This window comes from Argiope bruennichi, chromosome 2, assembly GCF_947563725.1.
Source record: "Argiope bruennichi chromosome 2, qqArgBrue1.1, whole genome shotgun sequence".
NCBI lineage: Eukaryota > Metazoa > Arthropoda > Arachnida > Araneae > Araneidae > Argiope > Argiope bruennichi.
This window is the reverse complement of record NC_079152.1, coordinates 50,432,291-50,455,640: the sequence shown is the minus strand read 5'-3', so window position 1 is coordinate 50,455,640 and position 23,350 is coordinate 50,432,291. Positions and strand designations below refer to the sequence as shown.

General features: G+C 29.7%; 1 protein-coding gene across 2 annotated transcripts in view; it reads left to right on the top strand.

Moving 5' to 3' along the window:
• The window catches only part of LOC129957312 (uncharacterized), a 218,818-nt gene that overhangs the window by 124,123 nt on the left and 71,345 nt on the right, over window positions 1-23,350 (top strand). The window contains exon 3 of one of the 2 annotated variants that reach the window (XM_056069591.1): window positions 1,773-1,838. Coding sequence is in view for 1 of the 2 variants with exons in the window: in XM_056069583.1 (XP_055925558.1) it covers window positions 21,905-21,923 (19 nt within the window). In the remaining variant the exon portion in view is untranslated. Of the gene's footprint in view, window positions 1-1,772; window positions 1,839-21,602; window positions 21,924-23,350 lie in introns of those variants that run through there. The other variant, XM_056069583.1, reaches the window with a different exon arrangement.

The window sequence follows — 23,350 nt, the reverse complement described above, 5'->3', positions numbered from 1 at the left end:
TTAATGACGCCACATAACTCGTGACATCATCCATGTCGTGATGATACTCGCAGGTGTTTTGTCGAGATGCGCCTGAATCGTTAAAATAAGCAAGAAAATGGGTGGATTGTTTGGAAGATTTCTGAATAAGGGTTGTTAGTACATCAAATGAAAATACTCTGGATCAATAAACAACTTGAGAGGGAGAGAGAGAAAGAGATTGTAAATAAGAGAACGTAATGGATTATTTTAAGATATGCGTGCTTGTTTTTTATTGTTGTTGCCGAATTTAAAGTATCATATTTTATTTATGCGTAGCTGTATGATTAATCGAAGCCTCTTAGCTCTCGAAAAAAAAGTTTTTAAAGAGAAAAATGTAAATTTTAAATCTACTAGTTACGCGAAGGCACGAATTTTTTTTCAAGCCACTCCTTGAAATTAAAAGACAGATGGATGTTTGAAGTTAGTATAAAAAATAAATAGCAAAATTTAGATTTCTTTTTATCAAATATTTACATTTGCACAATTCTTTGGAAGAAACATCAAAGTGGTGTGTTAAGTCCACATAACAGAAATCAAATGAGCAGAAACATGGCTGGAAAAAATACAAAAAGGACAAAAAAGATGTGATGGCAAAGAACAGAATAAGACAGCATGTAAACAGATATTCGATGACAAGCACTTGTGATTTTTACCAATATTCTTTACCAATATAAAAAATTCCTTAAAAGCTTTATTTGGATACTATACCTAAAATTGAGGGATGATTCGACATTATTGAAGGGAAGTTTTTTCAACATTATTTAATTATTTTTAATATAAAATAAGAAACATTATAAAAATAATCCTCTGCTATAAAAAATCTTCCTCAAATCTATTCTTTTCTGATGATATCAAGTTAGGAATCTGCAGAAGTAATCTAGTCTCTATAGAGGGTCTAGTTAATTAATTATATTAACGTCTCGTTTTAAAGTAATGGGCTACTTTGGACGGTAACTCGTAATTTTGAACCAAGGTCAGATGACGAAAACGACACCAGATCTGGCACCCGATCTCCCCAAATTTACGCATTACACGAGAGGGAGGACATGTGACCCCGAGGGATGGAATTTTCGAATCCGGTCTCAGACCTGAAACCCTTCGGTCCGAAATCGGTAATTTTAAAACAAGTTCTAAAATTCGGATGCATGGCCCATTTTTTAAAAAATTCTTCTAGAACTTCTAATATCCATAAAAAACACCACTTGGAAATCTCTCATCCCCACACTATATGTAGAAAAAATTTAAGTTCTGCAATTTAAATGAAAATATTGAGCAGCAATACGAACAACAAAAGAATTAAAAGCTTACTATTCTTTTGCTTTATCGAAGATCAGAAACCAATTTTAAATTCTGACAAAATTTAATATTACAATTGAATACAGAATTTAATATCTTTATTAAAAGCACCAACTTTTAATATATATATATATATATATATATATATATATATATATATATATATATATATATATATATATATCCACTTTTCTATTCTGATCTGTAGAAATTCAAAAGAATAAAGTAAGAGGAAAGACACAAGTTCTCTCCATTTATTCAAAGCAACTGAAATAGTATGCATTCCTTTTTCCCCTCAAGACATTTTTTTTCCTTTAAAAAATCAATATCAAGTAAGAAATTGTTTTACCTTTTTTCTGGGAAATGAAAATCTCATTTCGTGTTTGTTGTTTCTGAAGCAGCTTTGTTCTTTTCATTCTTGTGTCAGTATAAATAAAAGTTCTTTTTTTTTTTAGAACCCTCAGCTGTGAAATTTGTAAACTGTGCCAGTCGACTTTCTAACATGTTCTGTCAGTTGTAAGGTAAGTAGAATTACTTTAGTGACTTTTAAATTTTGTTTCAACAAAAACATACATCCTTTTTCACAAATACTATAAAAAAACAAAACAAGTGTTACTGTAACCATACTTTAAAAAACAGTTTTCGGTAGAATGTATTAGTTGTAAGAAATGGTTGCACCAACAAATAAATGAATTCCCATTTTTAGTTTTTCAACCAATGTTATTAGAATTAACAGATTTCGTCTATACTATTTTTTTTTTTTTTTGAAATTTCAAATGAAATTGTTCATATTTTAATTGCTTGACATATTATAACTATAATTAAAATGAAATGACTGTTTCATTTTTCTTGAGGTTCATTTTCAATATACTTTCTTTTCAAATTTTGGTTTCAATTCTATTCTTTAAAATGGTTGTTGCTACAATTTGCAACGAAGAATTTTCGACTTTCGAACTACTTCATACTTTATTCCTAACTTTGGAACGAAGTAATTTATTCATAACTTTGTAAAGAATATTTCTGTTTGCTTTTTGCAGATTACTATCATCATTATGATTAAAAGAGATTTGTTTGATTATTGTGGTATAGAATTTTATTTTTAGTAGTATACAGTATTAATTCGAAATGAGTTTCAAAATAAAATTTAAAGAAAAGCTTTAGAATATATATGTAACATTATTTTTGTTGAAGCAGAATACAGGTTCGAAGCAGTGAAGAGACATTTGGGATTTTTAATTTCGTTTTATTCTCTCTCGGGAGGCAAGCATGATTATTTACAAGAAGGCGCAGCGCGACACAAAAGCAGAAGTTAAGAAGAAGGGGCGAAACAAATGATCACTAGTCTTATATAACATGGGATTTCCGGCCACGCTTCAATTCAATAAACGTTTTGACCTTTGACATCTTAGCAAGGGCATCGAAGGGATCACTTTTATTTGATACGTAAATTGATTGCGCAGTTAATATTTACACAGCTTCATACGTGGAATGATATCAGGAAATAAGACAATATTTTACTATGGGCTAAATTAAGATAAAGTTTTGGAAATTAATTTGGTTTAAATTAAGAGTTTAAAATATCATTACATATATATATTGAAACCTCTAATCTAATTTAAATCCTAATTTATTTTCTTTTGTTATCTTTAATTAGAATATTTAATTTATTCTAGAATGTTCTCTTATTGCCTGATCCAAATCCCACTATTTTATTTAATTACTTCAAAAAAAAATGAGTTCTAAAAATTTGCTTATGCTTTAGTTCTCATCTCCGAATGAAGGGATAGAAATACCTTAGGGCTATAGCATTTTTTCCAAAAATATTTAAGATTCCCTTTCCTAAATTGACACGTATCAAAGAAATCTCTATAAGAATCTCTTTGCAAAAGTACTGAGAGGAAAATTTCTTACGCTTCGCTGAGGTAAAAAGACGCGCTCTGTTTTAGATCCTCGTGTACAATTTACGTTCTCCTGTGAAAAAATAAATTGAATTTAATTCCAAATTTGCCTTCTTTTTAGTCAATCAACTGCAAAACTGCGTTACATTTATGCAAATTCTAAATACTTTTAATGTAATAAGATACATTTTTTTTCTTTTTTATGGAAGGTTCTACTCTAGATATTAAATACGGGACTTATATTAAAGTCTAATATTTCATTTCTATATCCTTAGTGATAAGATTACACTTTCAGATGATTATGTTGTTTGAGTCGACAGAAAAAATGACAAGAAACTCCTAAAAATTTACGAAGTCAAAATTTTTTGGTTCTATCAGTCATATTATGCAAAATGTTGTTGACACACTAAAATTTAAAGTTAAAAAAAGTTTCAATTTTCTATGATTAAAATTGCTCAAATTATGAAGCTTTGAATTTTATTGTTTTGAATCAATCAATAACCTTTCTCCAGCAAGTATCTTTTGTTGACAGGTGGTCTTCTTCGAGGTGGCCATTGAAATGTTCTAATAGAGTTGTATTCAAAGCTTCATCAATCGGACAATTTTTAATACTAAAGAAATTTTTTAAATTCTTAAAATGTCAAGAAAAATTTATTTAATTTATTGAAATAGGAGACGAACACCATTAAAATTACAATTTTTTTTTCTGCAGAACTGATCTGCAGAACTGTTTTTTTTTCTGCAGAACTGATAAACTGATCTGCAGAACTGTTTTTTTTTCTGCAGAACTGCAGAGCAGATAAATTTCTGCTCTCTTTAGCTATGCAGAAACAGTATAAAATAATTATTCACATAATTTAAAACTTAATTTCAACTGGAAGTATATTTCTATCTCTAACGATTTAGAAATTGATTACTTTGGCACGATTAAAGTAGACGCCATCTATATCGTCAGTCTTTATCGTGAAAATGTGCCAAAAAGTGATAAAATTGTTGCGAGCGTGCGATAAAATGGGAGAAAAATATTTTGTCAGTTATGATTTTTTTTGGAAAGTCTTACTTTCAGCTCTCATAAGAAAAAGAAAAACTTCATTTTTTTCTATATTAAGTAGAGAAAATTCCAGAAAACAGCACCTCTTTTATAGGAATGCTGAAAGAACATAACCTGAGTAAATACTAAATTTCGCTATCTACATAATTTTCCTAATTTCACAGCTGGAACTCATAAAGTTTTATGAGCAGCAAGGCTTCAAAACTGTGTCTTGTAGGAAATCTGGCGAACTTTATAAGTTAATGCTCGCGATATGTAGAAATTGCCCCATCAGCAGAATTCCACTGCTTAAAAAACATGTATCATCTGAAAGTACATAGTGGTTGTTTTTTTAACACATAATGCAAGATAACTGCAATCCTTCTTGAGTTGAAAACATGTGTACTGTGTACTTTGATATGGATGTATGGCATTAAAAGAAAATGTATATAATATCATATCTAAAATTAGAAGATAATGGACAGAGGAGAAAGAAAATAAAAGTTCTCATTTTTTTACTTTGTTCACAGAAAAAAGTTCGAGACATCGTAGCCACGTTCAAAAGTAATTAAGAATGTCATCAAACATCTAATTACATATTGTCTTATACTGTGTGTGTCACATATTTTCCGTCAAAATGAGTTCCAGATTACAAAATTAAATTGCAGCAGTACGTGAGCGTGAGTTGAAATTATGGGAAATATGATATTTCAACAGCAAGCCATTTTTCTTCTATTAGACAAAACGGATATTCTTAGAATGAATGTCCATCGAATATCTTTCTGAAAGATAACTTTGTAATTTTTTTTCAATAATTTTTGTATATATTTAAAAGTCAAAAAAATAATCTAAGGCCCAAATTCTAGAATCCAATTGTTGTTTCTCGGTAACCTTGGTTCAGTTATATTAACCTCCCATTTTTAAAGCAACACTAAGACTATTTTGGGACGAACCTCGTAATTTTGAACTGTGGTCAGATGACGAGGACGCTATCTGAGCTGGCACCTCCCCGCCCAAGCTCCCACGTCACACCAAAGGACGCTATCTGAGCTGGCACCTTCCCGTCCAAGCTTCCACGTCACACCAAAGGACGCTATCTGAGCTGGCACCTCCCCGTCCAAGCTTCCACGTCACACCAAAGGACGCTATCTGAGCTGGCACCTCCCCGTCCAAGCTTCCACGTCACACCAAGGTGCATCAGACAGATTTAACGTGCTCCGCAACCACTTACATAATGGTTTTTCGTTAGAATCGAGTTTCGAAGCCGAGATCTTACCAACAGACCATCGGGGCCCTGAGTAATCTTGGAATTAAGTATTTATTCCATTTCATTTTGTAAGAATAAATCGTTCTCAACGCCTGGCGATCAAGCTTATCTATTGTAAAGAAAGATTACATAAATTTCCTATTAAAATTTATCACTGTGTGATAGTTATAATTGATCTAAAAAGGAAAAAAAAAGCAAATTTCCTTCAACATAAATGTACCATCTGTTTCGCCATTATCATACGCCCAAAACCCTTATAAAATTAATGCATCCAGTTTAATCTGATATCCGAGAAGCCATTGAGAATATTAAAACCTATTAATTTTCCTTCTCTTGACATTATATTGGTGTTGTTGCCACTCCAGATTAGAATATAAGCTTTATCTATTACACGTGCTAAAAAGATATGACTTCTATTCGTTAAAGAGATAATGCTATCAAGGTCATTGACACATGACGTGCAATTAGATTAATAGCCTGCACAATGACTTGAGCGAAATACTGGTATGTAGCAGAATACCTTTATGAATTTTATAATGATGATGGTATTAATACAGATTGTGAAATGTTTTAATTAATAAATGCTTTTAACCGGCATCCATTTTCTTTTCTCCACATTCTAGAAATATGAATATCCAATAAAAAAGTTTTTGCCTTTAATCTTCCTATTAGATAAATTTCTGTGTTATAACGCAGCTGTGCGGAATGTAGTTTTTGACAATCAAAATAGTGTGAAAGAAAGTTTTTGCGGAACATAAAATTGTTGCCATGCGTAATAGCAGATGCATCAGCTCAGCAATATGCTCTGTTTATAATCGTGTTATTAGCATGCCGTGTTGTAGGTTGGTTGCCGCAATTTTGGAATCAATCAGAATGCTGTTGACGATTTGACTATGTAACATTTTCATAAGGCGATGTATACATTATTTAATTCCAAAGGTATCTGTTTAGAAAGAATTCTTAATGTTTCTAATAAATCATGTTTTGTCACATAATCTGAATGTAACGCAATAGGTTTGTTAGTAAAAAAGGATTGTGCAAAAAAAGTTCTTTTTTGGTAATGATTCAAATAGTGAGTAGTAGCAAATGCATGTTCTCAGCAATAGGCTGTGTTTGTAACATGTGTTATTAGAATGCCGTGCTCAGTGTATCAGTTGTCGCAATTTTGTTTTAATCAGAATGCTGTAGAAGATTTAATTAAGTAACTTTTGCTATAAGGCGATGTGCACATGATTTAATTCCAAAGGGATCTTTTTTAAAAAGAGTCCTTAATCATCTTTTGAGACATAATCCGAATGTAACACGGTAAGTTGGTTAGTTAAAAAGGATTATATAAAAAAAAGTTACTTAATGGTATTGATTCAAATTTTGTAATTTTATTATTTCTTTTGCACAACATTGTACAAGAAAATGTTAAGATGTTACATCTATATGTAAACGATTTTTAACTAAGGTGTGTAATTTATCTGTAATGCAATTATTGTAAAAAAATTACTGTTTCACACACACAAGAAATAAAGAAAAGCAAAAGAAAACGAATTTTTTTACTTTCCAATACAAAGGATTCATCGTACATTCCAGTAATATCCAAACAATTGGTCAATATTTGACTACATTTTTATTGAGAAGTTTAAGAATAATTCTTCGTCTGCTTTAGACTTAACACAAACACTAATTTTTTTCAACAAAATAGCAAAATTGTACTCGACTTGTTTTGCATAAATATAAATTGACATCACTAAATTCGTATGAAATATTTTGATAAAGATCTGCTACTAACTTGTATCTTAGAAGAAAACATTCGCAGATTATAAAATTCCTTGTTAAATTTTCTATCAAACAATTATTGGAAACAGACTACACTGATACTGCAGATTGTATTCAAAATTGTTGAAACGTTGAGTCCTTCTAGAATAGGTTATTTGTCAGACAATTCAGCGCATTTGAACCTTACAAACAATTAAATGGTCCGACTGACTGATTTGTTGGATTAATGTCCTGTTTCATTGGACATCCTCCTAACAAGGAGCTAGGAAGGATTAATCGTGATTGATTGTCCTCAAACGTTCGGGATCCACCCGCTTTGAAATCCGTTTTCAATAAGAATAATGAGAGATTTTGCGTATAGGGTTTCTGATTATTCAAATGGATTCTATATGCTTTAGTGACAATAAAGTCTGTTTACTGGTTGATATATTAATTAATGATTAGATGAAATCGGAAGTTTGAGTTTTCAAACAGCATGCAGATTATCGAATATGCTTAGTGATTCATTACAGAGATTGATACTTAATGTGGTCTATATATAGCAACAAAAGACAAATATTTGTAATTTTGCCAGAAACATAATATTAAAGCTCACTTTAAAATTTAAATCACTGTTCTAATTTTAATTCACTGATTTAATAATCAGCAAAAGTGGAGGTGTCAGTAAATGAACGTTTAACAAAGATTAAAATTGAATTAAAGTATTTGATAGAATTATCAAAGCCGACTGAATAATTGTTATATTCCCTAACTCAATTGAAGTGTTATAAGAAATTCAACTTTTTTCTCCTTAAAATAAGGCAGAAATACATTATAAAGTACATTGCTGATGCCAAATAGCATCACAGGCTTATAATGGGTTAATATAATGCCTTATAATACCCAGACTTAGTAATAATATGCCATGATCAAAAACGTGGAAAATACCTGAATTGCAGTCGCCCTCTCAAAATTTCCACTTTATATAAATGGGAGGACATTTAATCCCCACTTTAATATAGTGAGAAACAGTTCCAAATTGTACTACAGAAGCCAAATCAATAGGATTGACGTGAGAAGAGAGAAGAAAAGAAAAAAATCATTATATTTTAATTTTTACATCTTTAAACTTTCTACATTTTTTTTCTGCCAACAACTCTCTTATTATCTACGATAATAAGAAGTGAAAAAAATTTGTTTTAAATCATTATCAAAGAATGGCAAGATATACGTTGAGTATCAAATACAAATATACTTTGCAATTTTAAAAAGACTGAAGTACTCCAATAGATTTCATAATTATTAACGAAATTTCTACGTAATAAAAGAAAGGGTAAATAATAAAAAAAAGATGTAATTTCAAAGGACACATTTGTTCAAATGCAAATTTTTTATTCTTTATGTACGTATTATGCCTTATCAAACAAACATAAAGGTTTAACGAAGAAATGTAAAAAAAAGGAAATTTCGGGGAAAACTAAGCATAGAAAACATGGACATTATACGAACGGTGCAATGAAAGACTTTCGTGAAGAAAGATAATTAAAATTAATTTTTGGCTTCCATTTAGGAACAGCGAAGGAAGTAAGTGAATGAAAAAGATTTAAAAGAGATAGAAAGAATCATGCATGACATTAAAAAATTGTTGAGCATCTAGGTTTTACTATTGAAATGTTCTGATGAGTAAATATTTTTATAATAAAATGCTTTTTGTACTCAATATGTGAATTTTTCTGGCGAGAAGTACTTTCTCTGAGATTGGTTGGCTGTAACTTTTATCGGCGCCAGAGCCAAACTTGGCCAAACTGCACCAACGTTTTTTCAGAAAATTATTATTCACTCTAAAAAGGCACATTTTCATGTGATGCATTATGCTTCTTAAATACCAAAATGAGCTTTTTTTCAAAAAGTTAAAAATTATATTTTTTAGATTTTTTTTTCTGTATGAAAAAATTAGCATTTCACCGTGTTTTCAATTTTTATATTTTGAAGGGAAAAAAGTTATTCAGAACCCAATTCATTACAATAAGAAATCAACTCTTTCCTTACATAAAAAAAAAAATTCAAGCAAGTATCTATAATGTGTTTTGACAAAAGGCATAGCAAATGGCCATTTTAACATCTTTCATATGGAGTTTAGCTTCATCCTATAGTTAAGCGAATCAAGCAAGATATATTTGAATAATTCCTTGTCCATTTGATCAAATTTGTATTAAATCCACTCTTAGTATGAAAACCAAATACAAAATATAATTCATCTATTTCTTGGAGATTTTGAGATATTGTGTTTAAATATTCACGGTCTGTCCTTGGATGCAATCGGTCTTAAATTTAATACTTATCTGTAATTTTGATGCAAAAATGTGTGCTAGTATTCATAACAATCTTAATATATATAAATTACGTGTCACGTTGTTTGTCCGCGATGGACTCCTAAACTACTTAACCGATTTTAATCAAATTTGCACACCGTGTGCAGTTTGATCTAACTTAAAAGATAGGATAGCCCTTTTTTTGAATTTTTAATTAGAATTTTAATTATCAATTAAAAACTAACTTTCCCGCCAAAAAATCTTTTCATTTTCCCCACCGCCAAATGAATACGGCTTCAGTTTTTTTTCCCAACAGTCATGAGGCTAGGCTTAAGATTTTTCGGCTGATTATTTGAAACAATTCTATTTATTTTCTTAATGTTTGATGCATTTAAAATTAAACATTGTTAATTAATCGATCTTTCAGATTCATTCTGAAGTACTTTTGAATTAAAATAAAACAGAATAAAGGAAATTAAAAATTTCTAATCTGCATAGCCTTACCCCAACTGGCGTAGAAAAACTCACGCATTTGCGTTACCGTAACTACGTTGAAAATTCACGCATTGTGTTCTGATTGTTGACATGACAACTATTATCAACGGATGATTTAAATTATTTTTAGGTTAGTTGCATGTTTTTGTAATTAAATTGTATTTATGTTAGTTATATATTTTTTGTATACGCTTATAGTTTTAAGTACATCGTTTTTTTAAAGTTTTTTTTAACCTGTTTTCAACCGATTATTTTAAACCATTCGTTTTATTTTCTTAGTGTTTGATGCATTTAAAATTAAACATTGTTAATTAATCGTTCTGGTTATAATGAATCTGAGAATATTTTGTTGACAAATTCTTGAAATATTACATAAATTAGGAAAGATATTCTTTAGTGCCCATAAAGTTTAAACGCTCAGTGACTGTTTTCAGTAATCATATTACAAAAAAAATACTTTGTTTCAGTAAAAAATATTATTATATTACTTGCAGATTAATCCTTTCCACTTTAATTTATAGTATAAATTATACGGGAACTAACAGAAAATTAGAGAGATACATATTACGTTATGACTGCAGGCGTTTATAATATTATGAGAGAATTATATGACTATCAAAATTTGAAGTTTTAAAATATTTTGATGAAGAAGCTATTAAAGTAGGAATTGCATAAAATATTTAATTATTAAAATTTTAACGAACATTAAGATTGGCGAACCGGCTGGTCGCCAAAGGCGGCTAGTAATGGATAAAATATAATTACATATAATAATAATGTAAACAGATATTTGGCTTATCCTTTTTAATTATTTCATTTACGCATGAATGAATGAATTTATTGCCTCCGATGGATTTCATTTAAAATTTGCTGAAAATCTACAGTTTTCATGCACATATCATATAGAAAACTTTATTTAAATGGTTCGTAGCATTTTTAATTATCTTGTTTAAATTACAGAAACAGAGACAAATAGAATTAATTTTTTTCTTATACTTAAATCATGGAAATTAATCACAATCTTTAATTCAGCAAATCGTTTTTTATTTTTTATTTATTTATTTATTTTTATTATTTTTTTCTTCCTGTTCACGATTATTTCCGTGCATTTGGTATACGAGAGAGTGAAGGCTAGATATTTACAAATCTGTAAAAATTTAAAATTTCTCACGCACTGAATAAACACTTACTTGTCAGATAAATTTTCATTAAATTGTTTCTATTGCAATTTTTAGTGGCGATTTCGGTTTACTATTACTACCGTGTACTTAATATACGAGAAAACAAAAGTTAAATTTTTAGAAAGCTATCAAAATTTAAAATGACTCACGCATTGAATAAGCTTATTAGATGAAATTTTATTAAAATGTTTCAATTGCACTATTTAGTGACCAGATATTTCCTATTTTCTATTGCATTATTTAATGACCCACATATTCATTGTGGGACTTATACGACCTCTGTTTTGGCATACTTATAATGTCATCACAGACATGAATATAATATCCAGTATTGATGAAATAGTTTCGGCTATCGATTCATACGTGCCCCGCTCTCCTTTTTTTCACCTTGACATTTTGGTGTAATTTCTCCCGACACAGGCTATTTGAGAAGAAGCTACGAGAAAGAATAAATATCCTTTAACTTAACAAAGAGATATCTCATCTTCCGAGTTATTCTCCGGGCCCGCCATTGTGCGCCGCCTGCTTTATGGGCTCGGGTAATGCGTTTCATTTATTACGCGTATCGTGCATTTTGATTAGCGCATAAAGCGGAGCTGCGCAGACTGCCAGAATAAAGAAAAATTGAGTCACGGAGACTTTAATAAAGAATTCATAAACGCGAAGAAGGCGGGAGCTTCCTACCTTGTGCGACTTCGTTTTTCTTCATAGAGGTGTACAAATTACATCTTCTCTTTTCTGTTTTCGTTTTCTTTTTTTTAAATTCTTAAATCAGGCGTGAAAGTTTTTTTTTCTTTAACATTTTATAAGACGTGTGTGGAGTAAGATATGCACGCACGTATTTTATTAATAAATCAGAAACAGTTTGCATATTCTCTCTAGTATGTGCCAGTGTAATATCTTGAATTTTATATGCATGTACACGCCATAATTTCTTGTTATTAAAAAACTTTATAAAGAATAATACGAAGTCTGTTAAATTATTTCATGAGTACATGTGTAATTCTCATTATGAATGTAATATTCATCGCTTGTTATTTTTCTAAAAGCTTCCATTTTTAGTTTTTAGTTATAAGAATACAGTTAATTTAAGTGACAATAAACGAATTATTTTTATACAGATGCAAAATTAAAGCTATGACAATTCCTATAATAACGGGTGATGAGTTATTTCTTTTATCGTCGCTATCATTAATTTTTGCTTCGCTTATTTTTTATTTTCTCGTGTATAAAAGTACATGGGGGGGGAATGAAAAAAAAAAACGAATTCTAGAATTTGAAGAATCACCATGAATGCGAAAAATACATTTTCGAAATTATGTCTGCTTTTTTACAAGCCCGATGAATTTGAAACCAAATCCTTCAACAGAGTGGTGTGTCTGCCTGAACTTTCACAAGCATGCAAACACAGTAATTCAAAAATGCAATGACTGAAATATATATAATTTAGTACGTGTTTTGTGATTAAAGTTACAATTCTAATCAAATTTTCGTTTTAGTCAGTCTGTAAAAAAAAAAAAAAATGCTTTCAAAATACACATTTAATGTTCTGGTGCTTTTGTACTAACCGCGTCCGAATAATTAATTGCCAAAAAATTGTGTCCTAACAGAATCTTTCTTAAATATTATTTGCCTACATAATCAGTTTAATAATTCACAAGTATATTTATTGGAAAATATACGAAAAAAAATGCTGGAAGACCCCTTCCGCTGGTTTGTTTTTTCTTTTAATTCTGGCTAAATACTCTACACACACAAACAAAATTTCATTTATTTAAGTAATTGTGTTTTTTTTTTAAATTTTTGCCTTTACATTCAGGAGAATGCATAGGCTGATAGCTTTGAGTTCAAAATTTGATAAATATCTACATTTTAGATGCTAAAATTGTGAACCAAATATCATTAACGTAATTTGTTACTTTTTTTGGTCTGGAGGATGGCCAACCTTAAATACGTAGGCCTGATGCATACACATACAAAAAAAAAAGAAAGAAAGGAATATTATTAACAATAAAAAGGGCAAAATTGAGACTCAAAACGCAAAAATAACTATCAAATGAAAAGAAATCATTGAATAAATTTATACTAATAACCATACATGAAACTTAACAGAGAAAAAAATAAATAAAAGTTAAAAATAAGATGAAATATGAAATGAATTGGAGATTAAACATATGCAGTTATTGATTTCAAAAAGTCCGTTGGAACTCTAAAGCAACAGAATAAAAAAAGCAAAGAAGTACTGCTTGTAGAAGTATATGGCACGATGCTTATTGTGACTATGCATTAATTAGTTCCTATTGTAAAGTGATTATTTTTCTCTTATATGTACAACATAGGCATTATAAAAAAACAGAACTTCTATTTGGAAAGTTATAAAAATAATTTTCCTGCATAAATTAACCGCCAAATCCCTTCCAATTTTCGTTCTACTGCGTGACCTGGTTGGATTTTTTTTTTTTTGTATAAATGTATGTTAATTTCTTTTGAGAAAAATAATGAATAAAGTCTGAAATTTCATTAAAATTTCTTCAGTCATCAAACTTACGTTCAAATTCACGGTACGATAAAAAAAATGGGGGGAATTTATCTTTATATACAAAAACCAAATCTAATTATGTATTGCCAATATGATATTAAAAATTTCATCAAAAATGAAAACCAGAAATTCTAAATAAAGGCCTGCACGAATCATATATTTCATTCTATTTCCCTTTATTGGAAACGCAAATATATGCGTTTGTAATTAAATGATGCAACATGCTTTCCGAAATGTGAAAACTCTTTCCGTCTAACAGATATTCTATAAAATAAATTTTATAACCGTTTTTCGAGAGCATAAGAAGTGGAACGTTACGTTTTTTATGATTTTTTTTCCTTGACTGACCTTTAATTGGTAGTTCCTTTTCGCGCGCTCCCATAATTTTATTTCGCTTCCGTTTCCCTTTTAAATATTGATTAAGTGCGCTAAAAGCAGCGAGTCTGACGTCATTGCTTTTTGTGCACAATTTGGAGTGGAAACTTAAATAGCTTTCTTTGGAAAAAGGGAGATAAAATGTAAGGGAACGAAGATGAATCATAATTAATGAAATTGTAATAAGTATGCATTAGGGGCATAAAAGAAAATGGAGTGAAATAAATCTAAAATTGCCTGGGAAACAAAGACAGATGCAGAATTTCTTATCACATTTTGAAATATTCAGCAGTTATCTAAGAATGCGATCATTTTTAACTCGATCATCAGTCATGCTATTTTTCTATCTTTTTAGTCATTTTAGAATAATTTGTGCCATCTTTTTTAAAATCAATCCTATTAGATCTTTTTCTGTTCTTAAAATGAATGTTTTTAGACGCTGTTTTATCCCAAAATGCTTTAGAATAATTGTAACATTTTTATTTTCAAACAATTGCACAAAAATAATAGTGGAGTCTATTGATAGTGAATTGATAGTGATTGAAATGACTTACACCAATTTGGTGTTTGATTTTTTCCCCTCTTAAATTTAGGCACCAATTTCCAAAACGTTGCAGTGATGTTTTAAATACAATCGCATAAAACTTCTGATTCCGAGCAGTTTTTTTTTACCACAACAAAATGGATAATTAAAATTAAAAAGGGACAGGGCAATATACATCTAGAAGGAGGAAACTACTCAATTGCTGCACAATATTGTACAATATTTAGAAAAATATTGAATGTTAATTCATCGATTAACTTTTCGACTAACGATCATATTTCAATGCGAGTTCGCAAATTGTACAGACTAAGTCTATGGTTAAGGATACCGACGTGCTCTGATTGGTTTAAGCCTTGGCATCTTTTAGGCAATGTTTTGCACTCATAATAGTGTAGTTTTCGCTTATTTGGCTCAAAGCTGGCACCTTTCATTAGTTTTGTGAAAGATAGAAAGATACTATTGAATATCCACACGATCTAATTTTTATTAATATAATTATTTTCTCTAAATATTACTATTAATACTAATAAATAATAATAAATATTACTAATAATACTAGTAATACAAGTAACTAATGTTGTTTATGCACAGAAGTATAAAAACTAAATGAAAGCAATTACTCAACATATGATGCAGCAATGAAATAATTCTTATTTTTCTATGATTTTCGTGCCTTGATTAGATAATTTATGCAGTCATTGAAACTTGTTGATGAACGTTTGTTACTTTTCCATCAACTACATATGGGGAGATGAATACTTAATGCCCAAAACGTATAAATATGTAAGCCTTAACGGAATATGTGATTTCGTAGCTAATTTTTTTAGTTATATCAAAATAATATTAAGAAGAAACACACACAAAAAAATATTTTTAATAAATTGTAATTTTTATATTTCCTGAATTTAGGTTTCAGGATTTGATCTTTTCTGCTGTATATGTGTTCCAGATTAATATTACATGTAAACAGTAAAAATTAGGGGGGGGATGAATTCACAAATGTTATTTATTTTTATAAAAATATATTTCGGTATGGCATCTTTTTGGCAAAACATATACAGCATCTTGGCATCTTTTTGGCAAAACATTACCAAAAAGATGCCAAGGCTTAAACAAATTAGAGCACGTCGGTATCCTTTGCCATAGACTTAGTCTGTACAATTTGCGAACTCGCTATTTCAATTAACTTTTTTTCTTTATAAAGTTGATCATGACCTTCTTGTTTAAAGAGCACGTGTACCAAATTTCATCCACATTCATTTCACACAACCTGTTGATTTGTGTAAACGGCATTTATCTTAGCGCACAGTATCGTTTGTGAGTATATGAGCAAAAGAAAACTTCTCTATGATTATATGTCTGCTATATGATTGTTTAAATATATGTCTATATGTCCTATATTACAAAAAATGAATTTAAAAATGGAACTCAATTTCAGATTACATTCTTGTTTGCAGAACTCACATTAGATTATGTATTTCTCAGTATATATTCAATAATTTCATCTACACATATTGAATTTTTGTGTTTTCTATATACTTTTTACAGCCTGTTTAAATGAAACTAATATTAAAAAATATATGCACGATTTGCGACTATTTCCCGGGATAGAACTTCCTCGAGGAGACCCCTACCTTATTGCAAAATCGAGACGAGTATCAAGTGATATTACGATAAATCCCAAATACATTAACAAGGCTGGTAGAAGGTGGAAATATTCTATTAAACTTTGTTTATTGAAATATATCGTTTCATACTAGTAAATTATTAAAGTGAATTGAATTTATCAAATTATTAATGGAATAAATTATATGTGTCTTAGGAATATTCAATTCTCGGACATAAATTATGCATTGCAAAGGATTTGTAAATGTAAAATGCTATTTTAAATCATCAAACGGATATGGACAAAGCGAGCGAGTATTAATTAAATATTACGAAGATATCGAATCTCATTATAAGCGAAGAATCGTCTCGTAATGAAACGAATCGTAATATAAAATGCGATATAATTTATGTATGCCTGGCATATAAATATTTAATAATAATGGAGTTGGTCAATAACAATAAATGAATAAAGTTATATCAGATTTTAAATAAAAGGTACCTAGAATTCTAAATCATATTTATTTTATTTCTGTTTTTCTAGTTTTTTTCATATATAACATTTTCCATACTTCAATTATATGTCTAGGAAAAGATAGAATCAGATTATTAAAAAATATTAATATTTAGATCATTTGTCTTTAATTTCGATTTCCGCTCCTGGTATATGGTATCCACGAAAAACTACTCTTCCCTGCTCCAAGGCATTCGGATAAATCTGACTACCTTGCGACATGGTACAATCTTCCTGTAAGTGGCATGTTCCGTCATTGGTAGGGGTAACCAATCCCACATCATTTCTGTATCCAGCATGGAACAGTCACCATGCCGAAAGTTACTCATCTTCATTTTTGAGGCATCACCCGAGGGAAGGATAAGTGCATCATAAGGCAATATGTTGCACATGAACATCAGGCAAAATCACTTAAATTTTAGGGGAGCTATTTTTGTTAGAATAACATATTATTTTTAAAACAACACAAAGCCACTTTAAGACAGAACTTGTAATTTGAACTGTGGCTAGACGTTTCTGGTGATACCTCAATCAGCAAATTCTTCACCAAATTTTCACACCACACCAACAAAATGAGATTGATTCCAGCCTTCATATTTAACGTGTTTCCAGTCCGCATCCACAGTAGATATTTAACTGAATTGAGTATCGAATTCACAGCCTCCGGGTTCAAAATCTAGAACCTCTCACGTGACAGAGTCTCAGAATACAACAGCTTTTGGAAGCGGTACTTCTAATTTTAGAGCCCTGCTCAAATGATTAACAACACTGTCAAAAATATCCCACCATAATATGAGGGGGTTCAATTAGACATGTTCACATAATGGAAACGAAAGCTAAGCCTGAAGCTTCCCTTCGAAATCTAGAAAGAAGGCAGATTTTAAATGCATCAAGCTCATATAAGCTGCTCTTCACTAGAACATAGTACAGAATCCGCAAATACTAAACAATTTTAACAAATATCTAGCTTTTGTTTTAGTTGGATTACAATAGTTTAATTATATCTAATTATTATTCTGAAGTTACAAAAGGGCTATTTTGGAACAAAATGCATTATCTTCAATCTTATTCAGATGCCGTTGACGACATCTGAACTCTCCAAACTTCAACATCATACAGGTTGGTGAAGTTTGGTGAGAAATATCCACAAACATGTGCTATATATACGTTGGAATTTCCTTGGAATCGTATATCGAATTCACGACCTTCGCGCCACGAACGTCTCAACCAGGGGCTTTTTCTAACAACGAAATTATTTGACGAACTACTCAATTACAAGGACGTTAACTGTCCATCATTTATTGTATTAATTTATACTAATTTGATTTTTAAATAATAAAAATAATAAAATGCATGATAAAAGTTTTATTTATTTTCCTTTAAAAGGAAAATAACCGCGTTTGGACCGCATTCTTCCATGAAAGAATAAGTTAAATTTAGAACTAAATATTTTTATCGCTCGAATCGAATATTCTTAATTTATTAGTTAAATCAACCTATTAAATAATTCACCTAACAATTTTTCCTAGCTAAGAATTTAATTATAGAATTGTGCTTTTAAAACAATTTATCATTTTGAATTCGCTCCCGGTACCTTATTTTTCTTTCCTTTATGAAACAAAAATAAAATAATTCTTTGTTTAGGAATCCTTTGTAATGAAGAGCAAATTCTTGCTGAAAACAATCTTTGGCGCCAGAAAGGGGGCGTCAGCGTAATGACCTTCGACATGGCCTGCAGACCTTACAGGAAGGGGAACTTGGGTAGTAATAAGAAGACACAACACACCTCACGATGATTTTACCGTGGCTTCACTTCTCGAATTACCGGCATGGCAGCAAGGGGAAAAACATGCGGTCATCGCTTTGGCGTGTTTATGTTTGAGGTTGGCATAATTGGTTGAGTATCGACTTTGTTTGGCGATTTTTTGATTGTAAAAGAAACATTTTTCTTCTGCGTTCTTTTCCTTTACTAACAGGAAAAGTATTTCATTTCCCCTATTGAAGTTAAGTTTCTTAAACAGTGAGATGCAACTGCATGTAGGAATTTATATTCCAAAAAAACAATTTTCACATTTTTTTTTTTTTTTAGTTTCTTTAAAATATTTAAGTAATAAAAAATTTTTAAACAAATTATTATCAGTATGCTAAAATAAAATTTAAAAAAAATTCTAATTCTGTCTTTAATTCATAATTCATTTTATAAATATTATGAAATCCTGAAATTGTTTTATTATTCTTATTATTATTTCAAATTTACTACTACTTGATGCTACTCAGATGAAATCATTACATGATTGGAACAATTTTTTGATTGATAATAAGGCTTTGAAAGTAATAAAACAGTGCGTTGTCAAAGAGAGCATTTCAAACTCTAGCACGACAGAAAGGGAATAAAAAAAGTATAAAATTTTATCCTAACAAACATGAAATCAATAATAACAATAATCAGAGGGAGTTGTCGTCACAAAACTTTCTCGCATATTCTCAAGAAAGGTGTTATCCTGAAAACGCTTCGCATTGCATTGGCTTGCAACAGCTACTAATTATTAACCTTTGAATGAATTTAGCATTTTTACTCAATCTATCGAATCATCCTTGGCGAGTTATTTGGCGATTAATCTTTGGAGTGCGATTAATAGCATCTGAAAATCGAAATTGAGCTTTAGATGCGTTTTTCCCATCCGACTTATACAAAAATGCACTTGTAGTCACAAATTTGTTGTATTTAAATAATTCCGTTTTTTGAGTTATCGCGTTTACATGTTTCTAAAAATACAGACCGACAGACAATCATCCTCTTGTTGGATTTGTCTAGATTATAGGCATTAATTGAGCCCAGCTAATTTTATATACCAAGTTATAGTCGTTTTACAGTTATCATGTTAACGGTTATATTCAAATAATTGGGCAGGTAGATTTCCTATGAAAAGATTTTGCTCAAAATTTAGAAGATATCTAAAGATTCTATAGATCATATACCAAATTTCATCCGTCTAGCTCAAAGGGTTTTTAAATTATCTTGTCAGACAGACGGACATTTTCCAAATTGTGTTTTTTGAACTCATAAAGGTCTGAAACGTAAAGATTCGCAAAAATCTCGAGTTCATTTTTTTAATTAATTAATTTATTTATTTATTTTACGATTGCAATACTTTCTTTATACTACATATACAAGAAAATAAAAACGTTTATAACTATTTAAGAGAAAAGCATTTTTCTAACAAATTTAGTTTGTAAATATAATTGCAAAATATAGAAAATAAATATTTGTTCAATCCCTAGTTGAATTTGTCTCAAAATTCCATATTTATACACATTTGGAATTTCAAATTTGTGTGCCGAATTTTATCCATCTAGCTCTCTTTGTTTTGTAGTTATATTCAAAGATCCGAACAGACAGACTTCCGATGAATGGATTTTTCTCAAACTTCCATAAAAATCTACAAATTTCTCATAAAAATATTATGAAATTTCAAACTTCCAACTAAAAAACGTTTTTGTATTATGTTCACAGACAGAACATTTTCCAAATAATGTGTTTCTTAAATACAGAAAAATCTAAAACGTGGTGATTTATTAATTATCAAAAAAATTCCTTAATTATTTTTTGACGATGATAATACTTTCTATGTATACTAAGAGAAATGTAACTTTAAGAGAAATATAATGTAACTGTAACCTCGTCAAAATAAAAATGAGTGCATGGGGAAAAGCCACAAGGATAGTCAATCGCAAATGAAAGATTTCCAAGCATTTGAGTGTTCTCCGTGGCAATGCATTTTTTTTTATCAATAAATGTGTCAATGTAATTAAATTTTATCCCATGCATGGCGTGGGATTAGGTTATGAATTTGAGAAACAAATTAATAACAATATTGCAATAAAATAATAATGAAGGAAAATATTGATTTTTTTTCAATACTTTAATAAAAGATTGTTTAAAAAATTTCTCTTCATCAAATTTATTATAAATACAGAGATTATTTTTTAATCATATTTGCAAGGCAATGATGGATTACAGTTATGTTGTTGTAAAAGAAAAGGAAAATTTTAAACTAAATTCAGTAGGGAAGATTTCTATAATGAACTTAGGAAAACATTTTCGCATTGTATGGTCTGAATCAGGTAAAGATGCAGTTAAATAAAATTATAATATCTGAAACTTATTTTAAATCTATTTTTTCTGATGGCTGACCTGAATTTTATGTAGCCTAAGTCTACAATTTCTCGCAATTTATTGGACAAAATTTTACACTGTTTCAATATTTTTATATGGTTATTATGTGATGGAAAAACATCGGTTTTTTCTTCTTTTTTTATTTACATTGCTATCTGACTTCAAATTACCAAATACTTTCCAAATATTTTTTTAAAAATATTTTCCTAACCTTTTGCTACCGAAAAAATTACTAGATATTTACATTTTTTCATCAAACTAGAGCTAATTATTGCGATAGATTATTAATTATAATTTATCTTCTTAAAATTTTTATGCAAAAAATTGTTTTGAAGTAATTTTAATTTATTCATTCTATATCGATCAAATATTATTTATTTCAAAACACCAAGAAAAAATCAAACAGATACGCTAACGGAATCAAATCACGCGAACTGTAATAAATTCCACAATTTACATATGGCAACGGATATCAAATTTTTTTTTTGATGAATCTATTAGTTGGCGACGGCTTGGCAGTGTTTGTTTCATTTTCCCTACCGGTTATTGGCAACCCTGCTTTCACCCGAAGAGCCGCCCGTATCACCGCGGTTTTCAATTTCACACACAGACACACAGCACAAACAAGTCAGTCCACTGGTTGTAAGATAGTCGAAGAGTCTTCATAGGACAGCAGCAGTCAGGTTTTGAAGACAGTAGAAGTTGCATGCGTCTTGTTATCTTCGCAATTCCGGCAGAATTTATCGAAACATGCACTGTGCATCGCTTGTTCTGAAGTCCACTTTTGTTCGAACCACCAAAGTTTCCTATATTCGGGGACTTCAAAACATTCTTGGAGTATCGTGACAACTGCTGTGCAGGTGGTTGACTGTCATTATTATCGGTTCAGGGATTTATAAGCAACATGGCCAGGCCTGGTGAAGGTGAGTTTTGCATTTAACTAATTTCCGTAAGATTTTGTATCGTATTTTGATTAACTAATTTTACGAAGTTTAATTTAAAACAACCATCGTAAAAGAAAATATTAACACCACAATTTATTAAATTGAATAATGATGAAACTGGATAAATTTCATTTTTTGGCGATTATTTATTTCGTTTTGTCAATATTTTGGGTACAACTATATTGTTATAATTTGTAGAGAAAAATTACGTTAAAAATTGTAAATATTTCGAAGCTATAAAAAGTATAATTGTTATTCAATTGATAGGCTTTGAAAGCGCTTCATTTATGAAACGGCATTAAGTTTTAATCAATTTCTTTTTGCATTTCTTATGATATTTCAAGCTGTTTAAAGATATTTCATAGTTTTTGGATACATCGTTACGTATTAAGATTTCTTTTTGCCCTACGTTGTATAAGGCATGTGTTTATGTAAGTGATATAATAATTGATTAAAGAAAATAACCTTTGATATCGTGAATGCAATTTAAGTTCATACAAATAATATCTATACTGTTATATCTAGAAATGTGTTATGCATATTTTAGTCCAAATACTAACTGAAAGTCAAAAAGTTTTACCTTAGAATATTTTTTAAAAAAAATCCTTCGTTATTAAAAATGTTTTTGTAGCATTTACGAAGACAAATAACAGAATTGTAAATTTTACTAATCATTCTTTTAAACTTTTACACATCAAGTTGCAATTTTGAATTCATAACTTGCGGTTTTCATTATTAGAACAATTAAATTCTTAAAATGGTAACTTCTTAAACACACGGAGATGTTTATTTAATTGATCGATCAGGTTTTAATGATTTTGAATGATAAAATTCAGATTTTGACGAATTTTTCAATAAAAAAAATTTAATGTATACAGGAATTTAATATTTTCTGGTGAGGAATACTGAATAGAATGAAAGACAAACTATTCATTACAGGAAACTCGAGTCATGTTCGAAATTAGCTACTGTTTTAAAATAATCGAAATTGTGCTCGCTCAAATTGAATTATGGTGGTCTTTTCTCTCTCTATTTATTTGAACAATAATTTCCGACTTGTTTGGATCCGTTTCTTAGATTTGAAGTATTGGTGGGGGAAAAATTCATTTTAAGTTCACAAGCCATCGATTCGTATGTAAATGTGGTGGTAAACCCTTGTTCAAAATTGGAAAACTTGTAAAAAAAAAAAGTCTGATAAAAATAAAATGATGCATTTTAAATACTTTAGCATTGGAATTTGTTATTGAATTAATTTTGATCAGAAGAAAAAAAATTAACGATAGAATGAGAATTAAAAACTGGCTATATATTAATATTTGCATTTTTGTTATTGGCGATATTTAAATTTGCCATCTCAATTTTTTATAAGCATTTCTTGAGATAAAAGATTTAAGCTAAATACATAA